At 40.0% G+C, this 19,656-nt stretch overlaps 1 protein-coding gene across 1 annotated transcript in view; it reads left to right on the top strand.

Moving 5' to 3' along the window:
- GRXCR1 (glutaredoxin and cysteine rich domain containing 1) overlaps positions 1-19,656 on the top strand; it is a 111,646-nt gene that overhangs the window by 40,333 nt on the left and 51,657 nt on the right. Inside the window, exon 2 of the mRNA XM_036275426.1 lies at positions 18,017-18,259. Coding sequence (XP_036131319.1) covers positions 18,017-18,259 — 243 coding nt within the window. The remainder of the gene's footprint in view (positions 1-18,016; positions 18,260-19,656) is intronic.

Raw genomic sequence — 19,656 nt, forward strand, 5'->3', positions numbered from 1 at the left:
AAGCAACTGGTTGAGTAGGTTTAGTGACGATGATGAGGTTAACTTCAGGCATTCTGAATTCAAGGTCTGGAGGGTATGTGTGAGTGGAGATGCTACATAGAAGCTGGACATCCACTCTGGATTGTTGGACTGGAGTCTGAGCTGAAGATGTATACTTGGGAGTTCATCAATTTTTAATTAGCTACTGAAATTTTGGATGAGGTCATCTAGAGAAGAGGTGGCCAGGGACCAACCTTAGAGTCCATGGGAGCCAGAGTGTTCAGGGGAAGCGTGACCCTCGCTGAGCATGGAAAAGGACCAGCTAGGCATGTAAGAGAAAATATATGGCAGAAGGACGTGATATACACCAACAGGAAAAGATGTTTAATATTTTATGACCTTGAGGAAGTTTGAAATCTTCCTGTGACTCATTTACTTTGACAGTGAAAGTGAAATAATAGTATCTATTGCATTATATGTTGTGAGGGTTAATAAATGCCTTCATTTGACTATGCCTGTGACATAAAATTCATTAATGAATATTTTTTCTGTTTCCAATGTTGATAACATTACTAATGAAATCCTTCACGATAAAATCTTCGACTTAATGGGACTGATTATTTAGTTCAATAATTTAGTTAGATCTCTTTCCTAACATCTGAATCTCCAAAATCTCATAATCAGCTTCAGTAAGGAACTCTGTTATCAAAGCAAGCAGTGTCTGATGAAGAACACTTTCAGAATTCATTTTATTTTCTTCCTTCTGATAACACTGTGATCAATCTTGTTTAAAAAACAGTGCTATTTGTTTCTTATGTGAATATGAATCAATATCAACTATTAAACTTCCTTTACAAAATTACATCAATCATCTTGAACAACACAGTATGTTCTTGAAAAAAACATAACTCAAGATTTTGAGCATTATTTCTCACATCTGCTTCTGTAGGCTTCATTTTCCACAATTTAGTTGCTTTTATTAAAGCGACCTAATTTTGGGGAATTTCGGAGGAGATGAGAAGGCAACATATTCTTGCTTTTGAGTTATCGTTATTTGTTCTGTTTGAAGTTGAACTGAAAAATTAGCGAGACTCCTTTGTGAAACACACAGACAAATGTTGGGCGTTACAAACATTTCAGATATTTTCATTTGTATTTTCCTTTTCATGTAATGTGAAGTACCTCTTCTCATTTGGTTATGCTTAATGGCTGATATTCAGAACCATTTCTAAGGCTCATTTGACGATTGGAGGCAAAACATATTGAAAGGTACGAGAGAAAATGGTAGAAAAGAGAGATGAGGCACACTAGAATGATAAAAAATCCTTTTTTAAAATGCATTTCTCTTTTAGACACATTCATTTCTTCAGTAGCAACTTAGAGAATAATCCTACACACAAATAATTGTGTCATTTTATGATTATAAAGCAAATGGATAAACAGTGAAGCTGGTCTAGCCTGATAATCGGAGGTTTGAGTGTATTCCTCACATCTCACACACTTGTTCAAGTTGGTCTAGATGATCTCCAAGTTCCTTTTCTGTTTTAAGATTGTGTACCTTTCATTCCTATACCTAGGATCCAGTAACTAAAAAAATCCATCCATCCGTCTGTCTGTCTGTCTGTCTGTCTGTCATCTATGGTAGGCTGAATAATGGGTCATTCCCCCGACTCCCCACTGCCAAACGTGTCCATGTTCCAGTTCCTGGGAGCTGAGAGTAGGCCTCCTTACAGCAATAGGAACTGTGCAGATATAATTAAGCTAGGGGCACTGAGATGTAAGACTTATCCAGGATTATTTGATGAGCCCAATGTAATCACAAGGGTTCTTTTCAGAAGAAGGTGTGAAGGTCAGAGGCAGAGAGGAGATGTGTTCATGGGAGCAGAGGTTGTCATAGTACACTTCAAAAGTGGAGGAAGGGGCCACCATCCAAGAAATGTAGGCAATTTCTAGAAGCTGGGAAAGGCCGGGTAATGGAGTCCCTGCTTGACCCATTGAAGGGAGTGTGTTCCTGCCGACACTTCATTTTTTGCCCAGTGAAACCCATTTGGAATTTCTGCCCTCCAGAACTGAAAGAGAATAAAATGTTGTGTCACGCCATTAAGTGTGGTAATTTGTTATAGCAGCTCTAGGAGATTAATACACAATCTATCTGAAATCCCTATATATTTATGAAAATCAGAGATTCATAAATTTGATATCTATCCCTCTACCTTCTTGTTCTCTATCAGATGAGATGGGGTAGAGATGGACTCAAAGAGAGTTAGTACATGACCCATAGGATCCTATAAAGAGTTACTTCTGTGATTTACTTGGATCAAATACTAGTTCCATCATTTTCTAGGTGTCTGACTTTTCGGCTTGTCCCATACTTCTCTGTGCTTCGGCTTCCTCATGTGAAAAGTTAAGGTAATGATAGTACCTACTTTCCTTATAGAATTAAAGGACTCGATGCTCATGGAATAAGTTTTCTTGCTCTGAATACAGTTAGAATCTGGAGAAGAGCATATTTAGGTGAGGTTGAGACCATGACAATCAGTATAGTCAGAGGGACATTAGATTTAAACCTTAAGTCTGAGGAAGAGGCAGGGAAGAGACATTTGCCTGAGGCTGGTCCAATCTTCTGAACGTCTAAGTTTTCATTGGCTCTGTTGCTCTCAGTCTTCAGTCTATTCTGGGAATTCCACAGAGACTGAACCATACTGGCACTTGTGAAAGCATCACTTGAGAAGAGATGCGCATGTTTCAACCTCTACAGGAGGTTCTTATCACATTCCAACCCACTAAAAGAGATTGACTATATTAAGCTGATAATTCAGGCATTTTCTTTGATGTAAAAAAATCAAGGAAGGTTTAATCTTTTATTGTTTGATTTTGTTTATGATATGGATATATTTTAAAGAGTTGAAGAAAAAGAACACCTTTTTCTTTCTGAAAGAGCATGGGGAGCCCCGGCCAGGTAGCTCAGTTGGTTAAAGCATTGTCCCAATATGCCAAGGTTGTGGGTTCAATCCCTAGTCAGGGTACATGCAAGAATCAATCGATGAATACACAAATAAATGGAACAACAAATATATGTTTCTCTCTCTTATTTCCTCTCTCTCTGAAATAAATAAAATGAAAGAAAGAAAGAGCACTAGGGTTTTATAAAGAGATAGGACATTATGAAAATAGTCAAGGAAGAACTATCTAAGCATTTAGTATTTTGATGCTATTGTTTAATGTTTTAGTCCCTCTTCTTTTGGTTTTGCAACTTGAATCTTTCAAAAGATGAGAGGAAAAAAATAAATTTTTAATGTCTCCATTTGCAGAATATTCCTGATTCATTTGCTACCTGGCTTTTCACTGTTGTAGTAAAAACACCACTTTGGGGTTGGATACTCCTAAATATGGTGATTTTTGGCATTTGTTTTTATATCACTTTCATCTGCTGAGATAAGCATAATCTCAAATGCAAACGAGTAATGTTTGTGCCAATTTCCATAGAAACCAAAGTATTCATATTGGAAGAGAGATACTTTTGTTTGGTAGGAAAGTAGTATCCATTAGATTCTAGTTCCTCATCTCCTAGCTGTGTTACTTTGGGCGATGATGACAGCTGGTGTGTTTGTAAACTTTTATAATTTACAATGTGTCTTTGATGCATTTTACGTGTGATCCTCCAACTCCCTTAGGGGCTACGTGATAGGTGCTCTCATATCAGAGAAGAGGAAAATGGTCCCAGAAAAGTAAATCAATTTTCCCAGTTTATGCAGCTCAGTGCCAGAGCAACCACTCAAGATGGGTTTTCTTCTACTGCAACGTGTTGCTTGTCCCCAAAGGTTTAATTCAAATACTTAAATGATGAGTCTGTTTCTTCCCAGGTAAAGTGTGTGTGCAGACACACTACACCAGGCGTGATGTAACAAATGCAGCTTTAATGGAGCAATACAGGCAATGTCAATGCAAGGAACTGTTTAGACATAAGAGAATGGCATTAAATGTGGCATAAAGAGACATGTGCCATGAACCGGCAGTTAACTCAGCATTTTTTTTTTATCCTCACCTGAGGACATTTTTGTGTTCTTTGTTCAGATAAAGTAGGAGGGAGAGAGAGGAAGAGAGAGAGAAAAAAACATCGACGTGAAAGGGACATGTCGAGCTGTTGCCCCCTGCACAACCCAACCAGGGCCGGGGACAAACTGCAACCGAGGTACGTGCCCTTACCGGGGACAAACTGCAACCGAGGTACGTGCCCTTACTGGGAACTAAACCCAGGTCTCTCTGGACTGTAGGCCGATGCTCTAACTGCTGAGCCAAACTGGCCAGGGCTGATTTTTTTTTTAATATATATATATAAAGGATTTATTAGCTTCACTGACTTTTCAATTAATGCCTGGTCCAATTCAATGTAGATTTGGATACATAGATCATTCTTAAGGAAATAACTGAAATTCACTTATTTATATGATTTTGGAGCATTATGAAAATAGAAAACATTTCCATATTTGCATGCATTGCTATGCATTCCTTAGTGCCACAAAGAAATGAACTTTTGTGAACTTAGAAAAAGAGGGATTTTATCATGTCTGATATGTACACTATGCTCTTGCTTTCACTCAGAATTGACAGCGCATCCAAACAGATGTAAGCGGTGATTTAACTCATTAAAGACATTTATTTTTTGATCATTGTATAATTATGAAGTAAAACTTTGCCATTCAAACTTGATGACATATGTGAATTTGGACCTGTTGGTATGATAGTGGTGATAGCACTGGTGCTGGTGTTTGTCAGTAACATTTTATACTAATAATGATATTATTAATAAAAAAGATAGCATTTTACTGAGTGTTTATTATGCACCGGGCTCCATGCCATGGGTTTTTCTATACAGGAAATCATTTAATTCCCACAAATCCCCATGAAGTAAGCATTAGCGTCCCTATTTTCCAGATTTGAAAATTGAGCTGTAAAGAGATTAAGTAAATGGTCCAAGATTATCCAGTTATTAAGAGGCAGATTCAAACCAATGTGTGGAAAATAGGCCAGAAGACATTTGTTGAGCATGTAGTATGTACCAAGTTATTTCCTGGGTTCTTAGTTCTAGTGAAAAAAACTAAGTTTCTGCTTCATTGAGGTTTTATTTTATTTGTGGAGATTGACAGTAAACCAATAAACACATACGATATAATGTCCAGCAATACTGGGTACTCTCAGAGACAGAATGGGGTCAGAGGGCAGAGGGCCTATTTTCCATAGGATGATGACGGAAGGTCTGTCTCAGGGATGACATCCAGGAAATATCAGAATAAAATAGAGAGGTGAGCAGTGTGAATTTCGAGGACTGTTCCTGTGGCAGTTCCGTCGTATACCCCACGACTCATTTCTAGGACAGCATGCCCCCTTGGTCCGTTGTATTTAAGAGGGGCGTGAGGTATGTTGTCCCACATCAGGAGCAAGGACTTAGGAGGCAGACCCAGGTCAAAATTCTGGTTCTGCTCCTTTTCCTCTGAGCTATTTGGACACCGTAAGTTTATCTTTAAGCTTTGGATTCCTCATCTGTAAAATTTGTGTAATTGTCCTTATCTCTTCTGATCAATGGGAATAGCACATGTGAAGTCTCCTTTAAAATTCCTAGAACTGCATATAAATACACAGGAGTCGCACAGTAAATAATAGTTATTATCATTATTTTTATAACCTGTGCCTGACAGAGGGACACGGAGAAGTTCCAGGGTTTTGTTCTGGTGTGTGTGGTCAAAGGGTGGGGAGGAGAGATGCCATAGATCAGAGCTGAACAGGGAACAGGCGAAGAGAGGAACCTGATGCAGAAAGTGGGACTTGAAATCACATCAGTTAAGAACAAGAGTGAGATTTCAAGAGGTGATTTGAGAGCAAGGTGGGCAGGGGCTTATTTATTTTAATTCAAAATATCAAGAAGCATTCCATAGCATACACGTAGCTGCAGAGGTTTACAGAATTGAAAGGAGAGGGGGAGAGAGAGAGGGGTGGGGAGAGAGGCTCGTAAAGTTCCCTGCCCTTTACGGGCATGTGTCTGTTATTGAAAAGGACCATTTCTGGAGCCAGGTTGACCCATTTCCTGATCATCAAGAATTCTAGGTCTAGTCCCAACTTGTCTTTTGGGATGCTCACCCTGAGCTAATCACTTCACCTCGTTGCCTTCAGTTAGAGGAGACAAGATGCCTACACTTTGCCCATCGCAAAGGAGTTTGTTTAGACTGGAAAAAAAAAGTTTACAATGTCCCTCCTTTGATGTTACTTACTGTTAATTGTGGGAGCATGATTTAGTAAGTGGGAAAACCTCTTCAAATTATAGGCATAATCTCCCAGGCAATGAGATAGATCTATAGCTGCCTTTGGTTTATCCTTGTGTGGTTTAGTAGTTCAGTGTTTCAGTGGCCCAGTGTTTCAGTGGCTCAGTGTTTCAGTGGCCCAGTGTTTCAGTGTTTCAGTGGCTCAGTGGCTCGGGGTTTCAGAGAAAAGCACAAAAACTTGGGAAGAGTGTGCATCTGGGTCCAGTTTTCGAACTTGGATGAATTTGAACTCTGTCACCTTGTCTAAGTCATTAATCCTCTCTGGGTTTCTAGATCTATAAATAAAGATAGAAGCACCATGGAAGTTATTATGAAGATTAAATGAATGCTAGCAAGCATTATATCTGCCATTGACATTTTAAAATGTTACTTTACTTTTCTTCTTTAGACCTGAATCTCTGAATTTGTCTGGAGGCCCCTAGTTTCTTGGTGAGTTGGGACACACTGGGATAAGACCAAGAGGCTATTTCAGGAGACCTTTTCACACGTGGCCAGGCTGGGCACGCAAAGGGTCAAGTGGAAATGACTTGCTGGATTTGCTGCTCCAGGCTGCTCTTCTGACGGGGAGGGCTGGGGGCTAACTCTTGTCCTGAATTCCTGTAGCAGTTCCAGTGGGTGTGGGGATTGCAGAACTGTCCCAAGATGACTAGGTGACGGAAGTGCTCGTTTCACAGTGACTAGTGTAGGACAAGGTGCAGGCTGAGAACATACCTTGGCTGTTTAGTAACCTCTTAATCTTATTCATAGCAATTTACATCCCTTGTCTACATGTCTAGGTTATTGTGAGGCTTTGGGGAACCCCTGAGATTCATATATTTTTAAATAAAATTTTGATTTAAAAATTTTAAATCACAGTTTACATGCAATATTATTTTGTATTAGTTTCAGGTGTACAGCACAGTGGTTAGCCCATCATATACTTTACAAAGTGCACCCCTTGATATTTCCAGGACCTAACGGGCACCAAGATTCATCTTTCTAATCAATGGGAGGGAAGAAATGACCTGCCTTTATTAACATCTAGGTTAGCAAATCCCCACGGCCTCTCCGCGCTTTCTCAGTGCTCCATCCTTCATTACGCTATCCCCATGGTAACCTCAGGAGGGAGAAGAGGGACAGCTACCACTGAGAGGCTATCTTTAGATTACAGGCAGATGCTGTGCCAAGTCTGCTGAAGGCAAGAAAATGAAACAAATATAGAAGAGGATTTTTTTTTTTTAATGACCAAAGATAGTATCATTGAAAATTCATATGCTAAAACTGGAAAAGACATTGAGAAATCATTTAGCCTACCTCTCTCTACCTTTAAGAAGATCTGCTTCCCAATCACACCAAAAATTATGCAATAAGAATTTTTAGAACATCTCACTTAATAGCCTATGCTAGTGAATACCCATATTTCCTACCCCAAATTTACCCTGTATTCAATCTCAGTTCTGAGACCAAGGGAATTGGGAATGAGCCTAGGATCGCTCAAGTTGTGGACTGTATAACCCTGAAGGCATAATTCACTTAGACTCTATTACTGATGACATTCCCTAGGTTATTGCAGAGCACTGGCCTGCTTCACAGACCTTTTTATTTTTATGTGTTATTAATTTATTTTTGTTACAGGTGTTTCTCCTGTTTTCCCCACTAAGACCCTCCTCCCCATCCCCCCAACCCCATCCACAGCTTTGTTGTCCATGTCCATTTGTTATGTGTACATGCATATAAGTTCTGTGGTTTATCTCTTCCCCTCACCCCCTCTTCTGAGGGTTGTCAGTCTGTACCCTACTTCCACGTCTCTGGGTCTACCCTGTTCCTCAGACTGTTATGTTCATTATATTCCATAAATAAGTGAGATCATGTGATATTTGTCTTTCTCTGCTTGGCTTGTTTCTCTCAGAATTATACTTTCCAGGTCCCTCCACGTCATCTCAAAAGATAAGAGATCTTTCTTACAGCTGCATAGTACTCCATTGTGTATATGTACCACAGCTTTTTTATTCATTCGTCTACTGATGGACACTTGGGCTGTTTCCAGATCTTAGCTATTGTAAATAGTGCTGCTATGAACATGGAGGTACATATATTCTTTCTGATTGGTGTTTTAGGCTTCTTAGGGTATATTCCTAGAAGTGGGATCACTAGGTCAAATGGCAATTCAATTTTTAACTTTTTGAGGTAACACCATAGTGTTTTCGATAGTGACTGCACCGGTCGGCATTCCCACCAGCACTGTTCTAGAGTCCCCTTTTCTCCACACCCCTGCCAACACTTGTTGTTTGATGATTTGTTGATGGCGGCCATTCTGACAGGTGTGAGGTGATACCTCATTGTTGTTTTAATTTGCATCTCTCTGATGATTTAATGCTGTCGAGCATTTTTTCATATGTCTCTTAGCCATTTGTATGTCCTGTTTGGAGAGGTGGGTATTTAGTTCCTCTGCCCATTTTTTAATTGGATTCTTTGTCTTCCTTTTGTTGAGTTGTATGACCACTCTGTATATTTTGGAAGTTAACCCCTTATCTGATGTATCATTAGCAGTTATGCTCTCCCATACAATGAGTTCCCTTTCCATTTTGATGGTTGTTTCTTTTGCTGTGCAGAAGCCTTTTAGTTTGATGTAGTCCCATGTGTTCATTTTTTCCTTTGTTTCTGTTGCCTTAGGTGATGTATCAGTAAAAATTCTGCTGCGTATGATGTCCAAAATTTTGTTGCCTACATTTTCTTCTAGGATTTTTATGGATTCATGAGTCACATTTAAGTCTTTTATCCATTTTGAGTTTATTCTTGTGTATGGTGTAAGTTGATGGTCTAGTTTCTTTTTTTTTTTTTGCATGTAGCTGTCCAATTTTCCCAACACCATTTATAAAAGAGGCTGTCTTTACTCCATTGTATACTCTTGCCACCTTTGTCAAATATTAATTGAGCATAATGTCTTGGGTCAATTTCCAGGTTCTCTGTTTTGTTCCACTGGTCTATATGCCTGTTCTTGTGCCAGTACCAGGATGTTTTGATTGTAGTAGCTTTGTACTATAACCTGATATTCTGTATTGTGATCCCACCTACTTTTTCCTTCTTTTTCAAGATTGCTGTGGCTATTCGGGGTCTTTTTTAGTTCCGTATAAACTTTTGAAGTATTTGTTCTAGTTCTGTGAAATATGTCGTTGGTATTTCAATGGGGATTTCATTGAATCTACAGATTGCTATGGGTAATATGGACATTTTAATAATGTTAATTCTTCCAATCCATGAACAAGGTATGTCCTTCCACTTTTTTATATCTTCCTCTATTTCTTTTTTTAATGTCTTGTAGTTTTCTGCAAAAAGGTCCTTTAGTTTTTTGATGAATTTTTTCCCTAGGTATTTTAATTTTTTTTTTGCTGTGATGATAAATGGGATTGTTGCTTAGTTTCTCTTTCTGTGAGTTTATCATTGGTGTATAAGAATGCCGTCGAGCCCTGGCCAGTTTGGCTCTGCGGTTAGAGCGTCGGCCTATGGTCCGGAGAGAACCGGGTTCGGTTCCCGCTAAGGGCATGTACCTCGGTTGCAGTTTGTCCCTGGCCCTGGTTGGTCGTGCGGGTGGCAGCCACTCGATGTGTCCCTTTCACATCGATGTTTCTCTCTCTCTCTCTCTTCCTCTCTCTCCCTCCCACTCTATCTGTACAAAAAATGGAAAAATGTCTTCAGGTGACAATGAAAAGAAAAAAAAAAAAAAAAAGAATTCCGCCAATTTCTTGATGTTAATTTTGTATTCTGCTACTTTGCCAAATTCATTTATTAAGTCTAGTAGATTTTTTTTTTAATCCTCACCTGAGGACATTTTTCTATTTTTTTGTTCAGATACAGTGGGAGGGAAAAAGAGAGAGAGAAAGAGAGAGAGAGAGAGAGAGAGAGAGAGAGAGAGAGGTGAAAGGGACACATTGAGTGGCTGCCACCCACACAACCTAACCAGGGATGGAGACAAACTGCAACAGAGGTACGTGCCCTTAACAGAAACTGAACTCAGGTCTCTCTGGAATGCAAGCCAATGCTCTAACCTCTGAGCCAAACTGGCCAGGGCAAGTCTAGTAGATTTTTGATGGAGTCTTTAGGGTTTTCTGTGTATAATATCATGTCATCTGTGAATAATGACAATTTCACTTCCTCCTTTCTAATTTGGATCCCTTTTATTTTTTTCTTCATGTCTGATTGCTGTGGCTAAAACTTGCAGTACTATGTTAAATAAGAGTGGCAAAAGTGGGCATCCCTGTCTTGTTCCTGTTATTAAGGGAAATGTTTTTAGTTTTTGCCCATTGACTATGATGTTGGCTGTAGGTCTTTCATATATGGCCTTTATTATGTCAAGATATGGTTCTTCTATTCCCACATTGCTGAGTATTTTTATCAGAAATGGGTGCTAGATTTTGTCAAATGATTTTTCAGCATCTATTGATATGATCATATGGTTTTTATCTTTCATTTTATTTATGTGGTGCATCACATTTATTGATTTGAAAATATTGTACCAGCCTTGCATCCCTGGGATGAATCCCACTTGGTCATGGTGAATAATTTTTTTGATGTATTGTTGGATCCGATTTGCTAGTATTTTGTTCAGAATTTTGGCGTCTATGTACATCAGAGATACTGGCCTTAGTTTTCTTTGTTTGTAGTGTCTTTTTCTGGTTTTGGAATTAGAATTATGCTGGCCTCATAGAACGTGTTTGGAAGTCTTCCTTCTTCTTGAATTTTTTGAAATAGTTTGTGGAGAATGGATGTTAGTTCTTTTTTGAATGTTCGGTAAAACTCCCCTGTGAAGCCATTTGGGCCTGGGCTTTTGTTTGCTGGGAGAGTCTTGATTATCTCTTCAATTTCCTTTGTTGTTATTGGTCTGTTCAAGTTTTCTCTCTCTTCCTAGTCCAGTTTTGGGAGACTATATGTTTCTAGAAATTTGTCCATTTTGCTTAGATTGTCAAATTTGTTGCCATATAATTGTTCATAGTATTTGATAACCATCCTTTGTATTTCTGTGGTGTCAGTTGTTACTTCTCCTCTTTCATTTCTGATTTTGTGTATTTGAGTCCTCTCTCTCTGTTTCTTGGTGAGTCTAGCTAAGGGTCTATCAATCTTGTTTATCTTTTTGAAAAACCAGCTCTTTGCTTCATTGATCCTTTGAATTGCTTTATTGGTCTCTGTCTTTTATTTCTACTCTGATCTTTACTATTTCCTTCCTTCTACTAGCTCTGCTGTTTTCTTTTTGTTTGCTTTCTAATTCTTAAGTTTGAGGTTAGATAGTCTATTAGAGATTTTTCTTGTTTCTTGAGGTAGACCTGTCGTGCTGTGAACTTCCCTCTCATAACTGCTTTCACTGCATCCCACAGATTTTGTGTTGTTGTGTGTTCATTTTCATTGGTTTCCAGGAAGTTTTTAATTTCTTCCTTGATCTCCTCGGTGACCCATTCATTGTTTACTAACATTCTATTTAGCCTCCATGTGTTCAAATGTCTTTGCATGTTCTTCTTGCAGTTGATTTCTAGTTTCATCCCATTGTGATTTGAGAAGATACTTGATATGATTTCAATCTTCTTGAACTTGTAGAGACTTAGTTTGTGTCCTAACATGTGGTCTGTCTTTGAGAATGTCCCATGTGCACTTGAGAAGAATGTGAGTTCTGTAGTTTTGGGGTATAATTCTCTGTAGATATCTATTAAATTCATTTGGTCTAGTGCTTCATTTAGAGTCTCTGTTTCCTTCTTAATTTTTTGTCTAGAGGATCTATCCAGTGATGTCTGCAGGGTGTTGAAGTCCCCTGCTATGATTGTATTGCTGTTGATTTTTCCTTTGAAGTCCTCCAGAAGATTTTTAATATATGTTGGTACTCTTATATTGGGTGCATATATGTTTACCAAGGTTATATTTTCCTGTTGGATAGATCATTTCAATATTATGTAGCGACCTTCTTTTTCTCTAGTTACGGCCTTCATTTTGAAATCTATTTTATTAGATATGAGCATTGCTACCCAGCTTTTGTTTCTTTCCGTTTGTTTGGAAGATTTTTTTTCCATCCCTTCACTTTTAACCTATGTGAGTCTTTTGTTGTGAAATGGGTCTCTTGTAAACAATATATATATGAGTCATGCTTTCTTATCCAATCAGCTACTCTGTCTCTTTTTATGGGAGCATTCAATCCATTTACATTTAAGGTGATTATTAATATGTACTTATTTATTGCCATTTTTTGTTTAGTATGGTTCTATTTTTCTTCCTATTTCTTCTACTAATTACAGCAGTCCTTTTAACATTTCTTTCAGTGCTGGTTTGATGCTAATGTATTCCCTTAGCCCTTTTTTTTTTCTTTGTCTGGGAAGCTCTTTTTTTTTTTTTAATCTTCACCCAAGGACATTTTTTCCATTTTTTGTTCAGATAGAGTGGGAAGGAGAGAGAGAGAGAGAAACATCGCTGTGAAAGGGACACATTGAGTGGTTGCCACCTGCATGACCCAACCAGGGCCCGGGACAAACAGCAACTGAGGTACATGCCCCTACCGTGAACCAAACCCAGGCCTCTCTGGACCTCAGGCCGATGCTCTAACCACTGAGCAAAACTGGCCAGGGCTGGAAAGCTGTTTATTTGACCTTCTATTTTGAATGATAGTCTTGCTGGATAGAGTAGTCTTGGATTCAGATCCTTGTTTTTCATGATCTTGATTACTTCATGCCATTCCCGTCTGGCCTGTAGTGTTTCTGTTGAGAAGTCAGCTGAGAGCCTTATGGGGGTTCCTTTGTAGGTAACCTGTTGCTTATATCTTGCTGCCTTTAAGATTCTCTCTTTGTCTTTAATTTTTGGCATTTTAATTACTATGTGTCTTGGTGTGGGCCTGTTTGGACTCTCACTTGGGGCTCTCTGTGCTTCTCAAACTTGAACACCTTCTTTCTTCATCAAATTAGGGAAGTTTTCTGTCACTATTTCTTCAAATATATTCTCTAACCATTGCTCATTTTCTTCTTCTTCAGGGACTTCTATGATGCGAGTATTATTACATTTCCAGTTGTCTCACAGTTCTCTTAAGCAGTCTTCTTGTTTTTTAATTGTTTTTTCCTTTTGGTTTTCTGATTGGTTGATTTTTTTCTACCTGTCTTCTAATTCACTGATCTGGTCCTCAGCTTCCTGTAGTCTTCTGTTTAGTCCTTCCAATGTGTTCTTTATTTTTGCTATGTCATACTTCATTTATTCTTGGTGGTTTTTCATTTCTAGTTGGTTGATTTTCAATGTTTCTATGTCTTTACTTATGGTGTTGATGTCCTTACTTATGCTGTTGAGCTTCCTCAAGATCATGACTCTGAATTCTACCTCTGATATCTTGCTTAACTGCATTTCATTTATCTCATCTTCAGTAGAGGTCTCTTGTTTTTTCATTTGGGATTTGTTTCTTTGTTTCACCATTTTGGCTCTCTCAGTGGGTTTTGTAACCTGCCAAATTTTCCCTGTGGGTGTTGGTGTTCTGTTGTTTGTGGCTCCCACTACTGGGTTTGGATGAGCATGGGAGGACCTGCATTAAACATCACTGTCAAATCTTACTTTCCTGGGTAGATTTGCAAGCCCAGAAATGGTTCAGTTATCCTCTAGTTTTTTGCCTGGAGGCTATTTGTTGTAGTTAATTGAAGAGGCTTGGGTTCTCAGTTGAATGAAAAACTCCCTTAGTGTTTAGCATAAGAGGATTTCCCAAGGGTGGGGCAGAATGCTGTTTGTTAATGAGCCTCAATTTGCATTTCCGTGGCCCACCTGGGTGGTGTAGAATCTCTGAGGGAGGTGCTTCCACCTCTCCCCAAAGTCCTGGGAAGGAGTAAGATGGCCACCATCCTGAGTCGCCACAACTCAGCAAAAGCTCTGAGCACCCTCCAAATCCTGAGTGTCCCCACACAGTTCCAGTCCAGTCCACCCTTCCTCTGCTGGAGCCCAAGATGAGTGGCTGTGGCTATTTTAGCCTCTGTCCTGGCCCTCTGCGCTGTGGAGCAGGCTTGGGATTACCCCGAGGGTGCCACTCACAACTAAGACTGCTGCTGTCCTTGGGCTCCCAAGCCCCCTCTTGGGCCTCCGGAATCCTACCAGAATTGATTCAGTGTCCATGGTTATAGGTTCTCTGCAAGCTGCTTTTCTGTTGCCTTTCCCTGATAATTTGTGTTTATTTTAGTTGGAATTTCAGTTTGGAATCGGTCTGGGAGATGGTTTGTGTAGCTTCCATTCACTCTGACGCCATTTTGGAATCTCATCTCACTGACCTTTTTGAAATGTAAGTCCCTCTCATTCTCCTTAAAAACTTTCAGGGATTTCTCATTGCTCTTAGGTTAAAGGCCCTAGATCTTTAAAGTGACTATATTGATCCTGTATACCTGTCCAGAATCATTTAGTACTATTATAATTCTCTCTCCGTTTCAGCAGAAGACCTTCTTTCAGAGTCTCAACACACCATCTTCCTCCTGTCTCAAAATCATTGCACTTACATGTAGTACTTTCCCCTGTGCCCTCTGCCTATTTAATTTTAACTCCTTCATATGCTTCCACTCAGAACTCAAATATCAGGAGACACTTTCTCAACCTCTAAGATAAGAGAACACACTCCTGCAATAGTCTGTCCTAACATTTTGTGCATTTTCTTAACAGCACTTAAGCGTTTGTAATTCTATATTTATTAATTTAACTTTTATTATTAAACGTTATTTTAATTATTATTATTATTACTTTAAACAATGAGCTCTGTGTTGTTAGGGAATAGTATTGTTTGGCCACCATTATGTACCTAGTGCCTAGCACCATGTCTAGCAAATAAACTATTCTAATAACTGAATGAATGACTAGCAGTTATTTTAAAGAGACATACTCACAGATTCTCTGTCAAACCAAACTGCCGAGGTGATTGCCTTGGGGCTCCTCAGAGTGTGATGTGTGTCCAGATTCCCAGAATACTTGTTAAAATGCAGATTCTGATTCAGTAAACCTGGGGTGAGGTCTATGATTCTGCATTTCCAACTGGTATCTAATTAGTCCTAGAACTTGGTTTCCCACTAGAATCACTATAGGAGCTTTAAAATAATCTCAGTTCTGTGGTCCCACCCTGACTGATTCTGATTTAATTGGTGTGTCCTTGGTCTGGGCTTTGGCGATTTGTAAAAGCTCCCAGTTTATTGTAATAACTATCACTCTTGGAGATCCACTGATTCCAGGCAAAGCTCACCCTCAACATTAGATGAAGGGATATTTTTTGTTATCTTTTGTGTTCTACTGCATCCAACATGACTATCTGATAAGGGTGCACCTTATTACTATTTTTTAAATGCATCACTATTAGAGATGCATAGAAAAGTGGTACCTATTGTGTAATGTGTGATTAGAGAGAATCCTATGTGAGTTAGTTAATGTCGCACCAGAGAGGTTCAATCTTAAACTTCCCCCCTTCTATACGTGGGGCAAATGTATTTCATATCAAATATTTTATAAAGTACAGGTAGCTATTGAAAAAAATGGAACATTAACCAAATGTAGTTAAATGCAGTCTTTGCAGCCAGAAGAACAATGGATAATTACTCAACTATGAACAGGAAAAGGAGACGTTGGGTGCTCTTCTAAAAGTTGCAACATTTGCCCTGGCCAATTTGGCTCAGCGATTGAAGCATCGGCCTGTGGACCAGAGAGTCCCGGGTTTGGTTCCCGCTAGGGGCATGTACCAAATAAATAAATAAATAAATAAATAAATAAATAAATAAATAAAAGTTGCAACATTTACAGCGAGGTTCCGATTCCAGGCTTGCCCGCAATCATGAACAGGAAGAGTAGCTATCGGCTCTTGGGCACTTGGTTGCTTTCTTTGACGATCAATGCTTCTTAATCTAAATCATGGCCACAATCCCCTTTTCTTCTAATTTATTACCTTGATTTTCTCCATGGACTTATTTTTATTTGTGATTTTAATCTTAAAATTGTCATAATGTGGAGTGCAATAGTTTTGTACTTAGCACAGTGCTATGTTTCAAGCCCCATACTGGTTTTCATATTCTTGCTTACTTTATCTTCTCAGAAAACCTGTTAGGTAGCAGTTGCTATTACCATATTGTACAGATAAAAACAAACAAACAAACAAACAAACCCTAAAGCTTCTTAGTTCATTAGCTTCTAAAAGACACACAGATGGCCAGTGGCAGAGTCCAGGCATATCAAATGCTGTGTCTTCCTCAGTGTTAGCAGTCTGCAGGCCAAATTCAGCCTTCAGATATATGGGTCTGCATGGTCTTAATTTTGAATGAGGTGCCAAAATTGAGAAAGCGGAACATTTCCTATAAAAATCTCACTTCAAGCTTATGTTGAAAATAATCGTGTCTGATAACACTGAGTTACATGCTGGCGAGCCTGAAGCCGAAAGACGTTTTTCTCTTTCATATGACACCTCCCTGTCTCTCACTAATGTCTCCTTCAGTGTTGACCTGTCAGAGAAGTCACGACACCTGCTTGGCCCCTCCAGGCCTCTGGGTTTTCAATTTGGCCACCAAACTCTACTGAAGGAAGAAATGATTCTTATATCTTTAATACATTTTATCATCAGGAAAGAACGGTGTTCTCTCTTTCAGTGGGTGGAGAGCATTGTATTGCCATCTTCACGACTTTGGACCTTTTTAGGATTATCTGTACCTATGCATTCGGCAGAAGGTTCTGATTTCTTTGAACACAAAGTGGTGGAGCTAAGTATCCGACCTTCTGATTCTGTACTGACCTGGCTGGAGCGGTTTCCTGTCACAGTTCTGACGTCACATGGGTTTACACGTGAACACCTGTAGCCCCGGGAACACGCAGGTGTCCCTTGTCTCGTGGCCTGGCTATTCCGTTCAGCCGCCTGCAAGCAGGACTGTGAGGAGGAGGAAGTGGGTCTTTCCTGAAGTCGGGACGGACCTGGCAGGGTCTGCGCAGTGCTGGGCAGGGTTTCCCAGGAATGCCGTCACTGATTTCTGATGCAGCAGGAAATGTAGGAGAAAGGATTCTCAAACAGTCTCCTTTGTGTTGAGAGGTGCTTGCCTCTGTGGCAGTGACTGTCCCTCGGTTTCCTTTCATGCGCGGCTCTGACCCACTGCGCACGTTGCTGCTGGTCTCTGCGCTCTGCCGGGGTCACTCTCGCTTCGTTCCTGGCGGCAGAGCCTCGCGCTGGCTGGAGCCCTGCCCCGCAGCAGCTCGCGCACCTGTGCCGTGCTCCCTAACCCCAGAGCAAGGCTGGCACATGGGTCTTGTTACTCCCGGGAAACTGTGGCTCAAAGGCTATGCCATTTGGCAACTTGATAAGTAAAAGAATTTTCGGGTGGTTAAATGCTAACCTTGACTATGTTGTTCCACATTTTACTTTGGGTTTAAGAGGCACATAGAGTGATTGAACAATGTCCACAGAACACGAGAAAAGGAATTCCACCATTCCTTATTTTGCTGTATGGCATGCCAAGTGAGACATTATCCGTTTTAAGATATGCCATTATTTGATGTGCTACTGTAAACAGAATAAATGCTGTCAATTAAATTATGTCATTGACATCTGTTGATTGCTGTCCCTGTCTCAGTCACAGATGTTCTCACTGAAAAAGCCACCCCCGAGAATCGACAAATAGAGCACTTATTCACGCCCTTAATGTATAAGACACTTGCTAAAATTGTTACTTGTCTTAAAATAAGAGGTGAGAAAGTCAATGCAAACATATTTACACTGCAATTTTCCCCTTCAGCAACCATCAATGGAGCTAGAATTTGACCGTGTGGTGATTTATACCACTTGCCTTCGTGTGGTGCGGACAACCTTTGAAAGATGTGAACTGGTTAGAAAGATCTTCCAAAACCATCGAGTAAAATTTGAAGAGAAAAACATAGCTCTGAATGGGGACTACGGAAAAGAGTTGGACGAACGGTGCCGACGGGTTTCCGAAGCTCCCTCCCTCCCTGTCGTGTTCATCGACGGCCATTATCTTGGGGTAAGGAAAGTCTTATTTTTATTAAACCCAACGGGTGTTGATAGAAGTCTGCAAGCCTATGACAAAGTCACTTGCAACATAACTACCAGGACACTTGCTATTTTTCAAGTTCAAACCAAACAGATTGAAGCACTTATTTCTGTCTCAAAACACATGTGCAACAGTGTTCATCCCAGCAGAAGCATGGTGGGATAAAATCAGCATGAAATTGCCTTTTAATAGGATACATTTTAAAAATGTTCAGTTGACTTGAGTTTTGCATTATGAAGCCTGACATGTGGGATAAAAACCTTTTTTTTTGTACAGGCAAGAAAGATGGATTATTTGTGAGATACATATTTGTGATTTCTCTTATATCCAATTATCAGGCACTCAATTTCCTACCTAATGAACCTAAGATTACAGTCCTGAAATGAAATCAATAAGAAATGGGACCTGGAGCCAGAATTGTATCTGCTTGTTTAAAATTATCCTTGGTTTTGGTAATGCCGCAGTGTGAGACACAAATTCACAATAAGCAGAGAGGACTCCCAGAGCAGCAAGAAAGGCTGCCCGCTCCATTTCTCCTTGAATAATACTATTAGCATAATAACTCCCATCGATCTATGGACATGCTCAATCGGTAAGAGACCCAGGAGAGGGCTCAAGCAAGTGCGCGTTGGAAAGACTGGGCGCAAAGAGCCCAGAGACACCAGCAGCTGAGGGGGGAGGGGCTGACGACAGGACCACTCAGAGGACAAAGAGGGACCGGCAAACCACAGACGGATACTCAAATCTAGGTTTTGTTTTACATCTGGTCTTAGCCTTCAGCTTTGAGGGGAGGTTAGAAAAATCCAGAGCAGAACATACTCATGTTTTGTTACAGGGTAGCTCGTAGTCTTACAGGAAGTCTGTGCTGCCTGGAGCCATAGTTATTAGAGGCAGCCTGTCATCTTGCGGAAAGATCAACGCAGGAAGCCGTGATTCAATAGCAATGACATTATGCAGTCTGCCTTTCAAACAGAGCAGCGTACAGACTGCCTTCCCAAGCAGGCAACTTGGATTTGAAGTATTGAGCCTCATTTATTATATTTCAACATAGAACCTTAGGTCTCAGAAAGCGTGACAATGGCAGTGATAATCATGATCTGATGATGATGATTCTAAGAATGAAGCTAACCTGTGCTGTCAGCTTTCCATGTGCCATGTCACCCAGCCCTCGGCGCAGCCTTGGAAATCAGCTCCCTGGCATAGCGGGGAAGAGGCAGGACACCGGGATCTGACAGCCTGTTTCAGCCTCCTGCTTCGAGGCCTCCATTTCACTCTGTGCCATTTGTAAATCACTCTGTGTCCCTATTTCCTCATTTATACAATGAGAATGATAACAGAACTATTCTCATAGGCTAACTGTGAAGATT

The sequence above is a fragment of the Molossus molossus genome, unplaced genomic scaffold (assembly GCF_014108415.1).
Source record: "Molossus molossus isolate mMolMol1 unplaced genomic scaffold, mMolMol1.p scaffold_m16_p_1, whole genome shotgun sequence".
NCBI classification, from domain to species: Eukaryota; Metazoa; Chordata; class Mammalia; order Chiroptera; family Molossidae; genus Molossus; species Molossus molossus.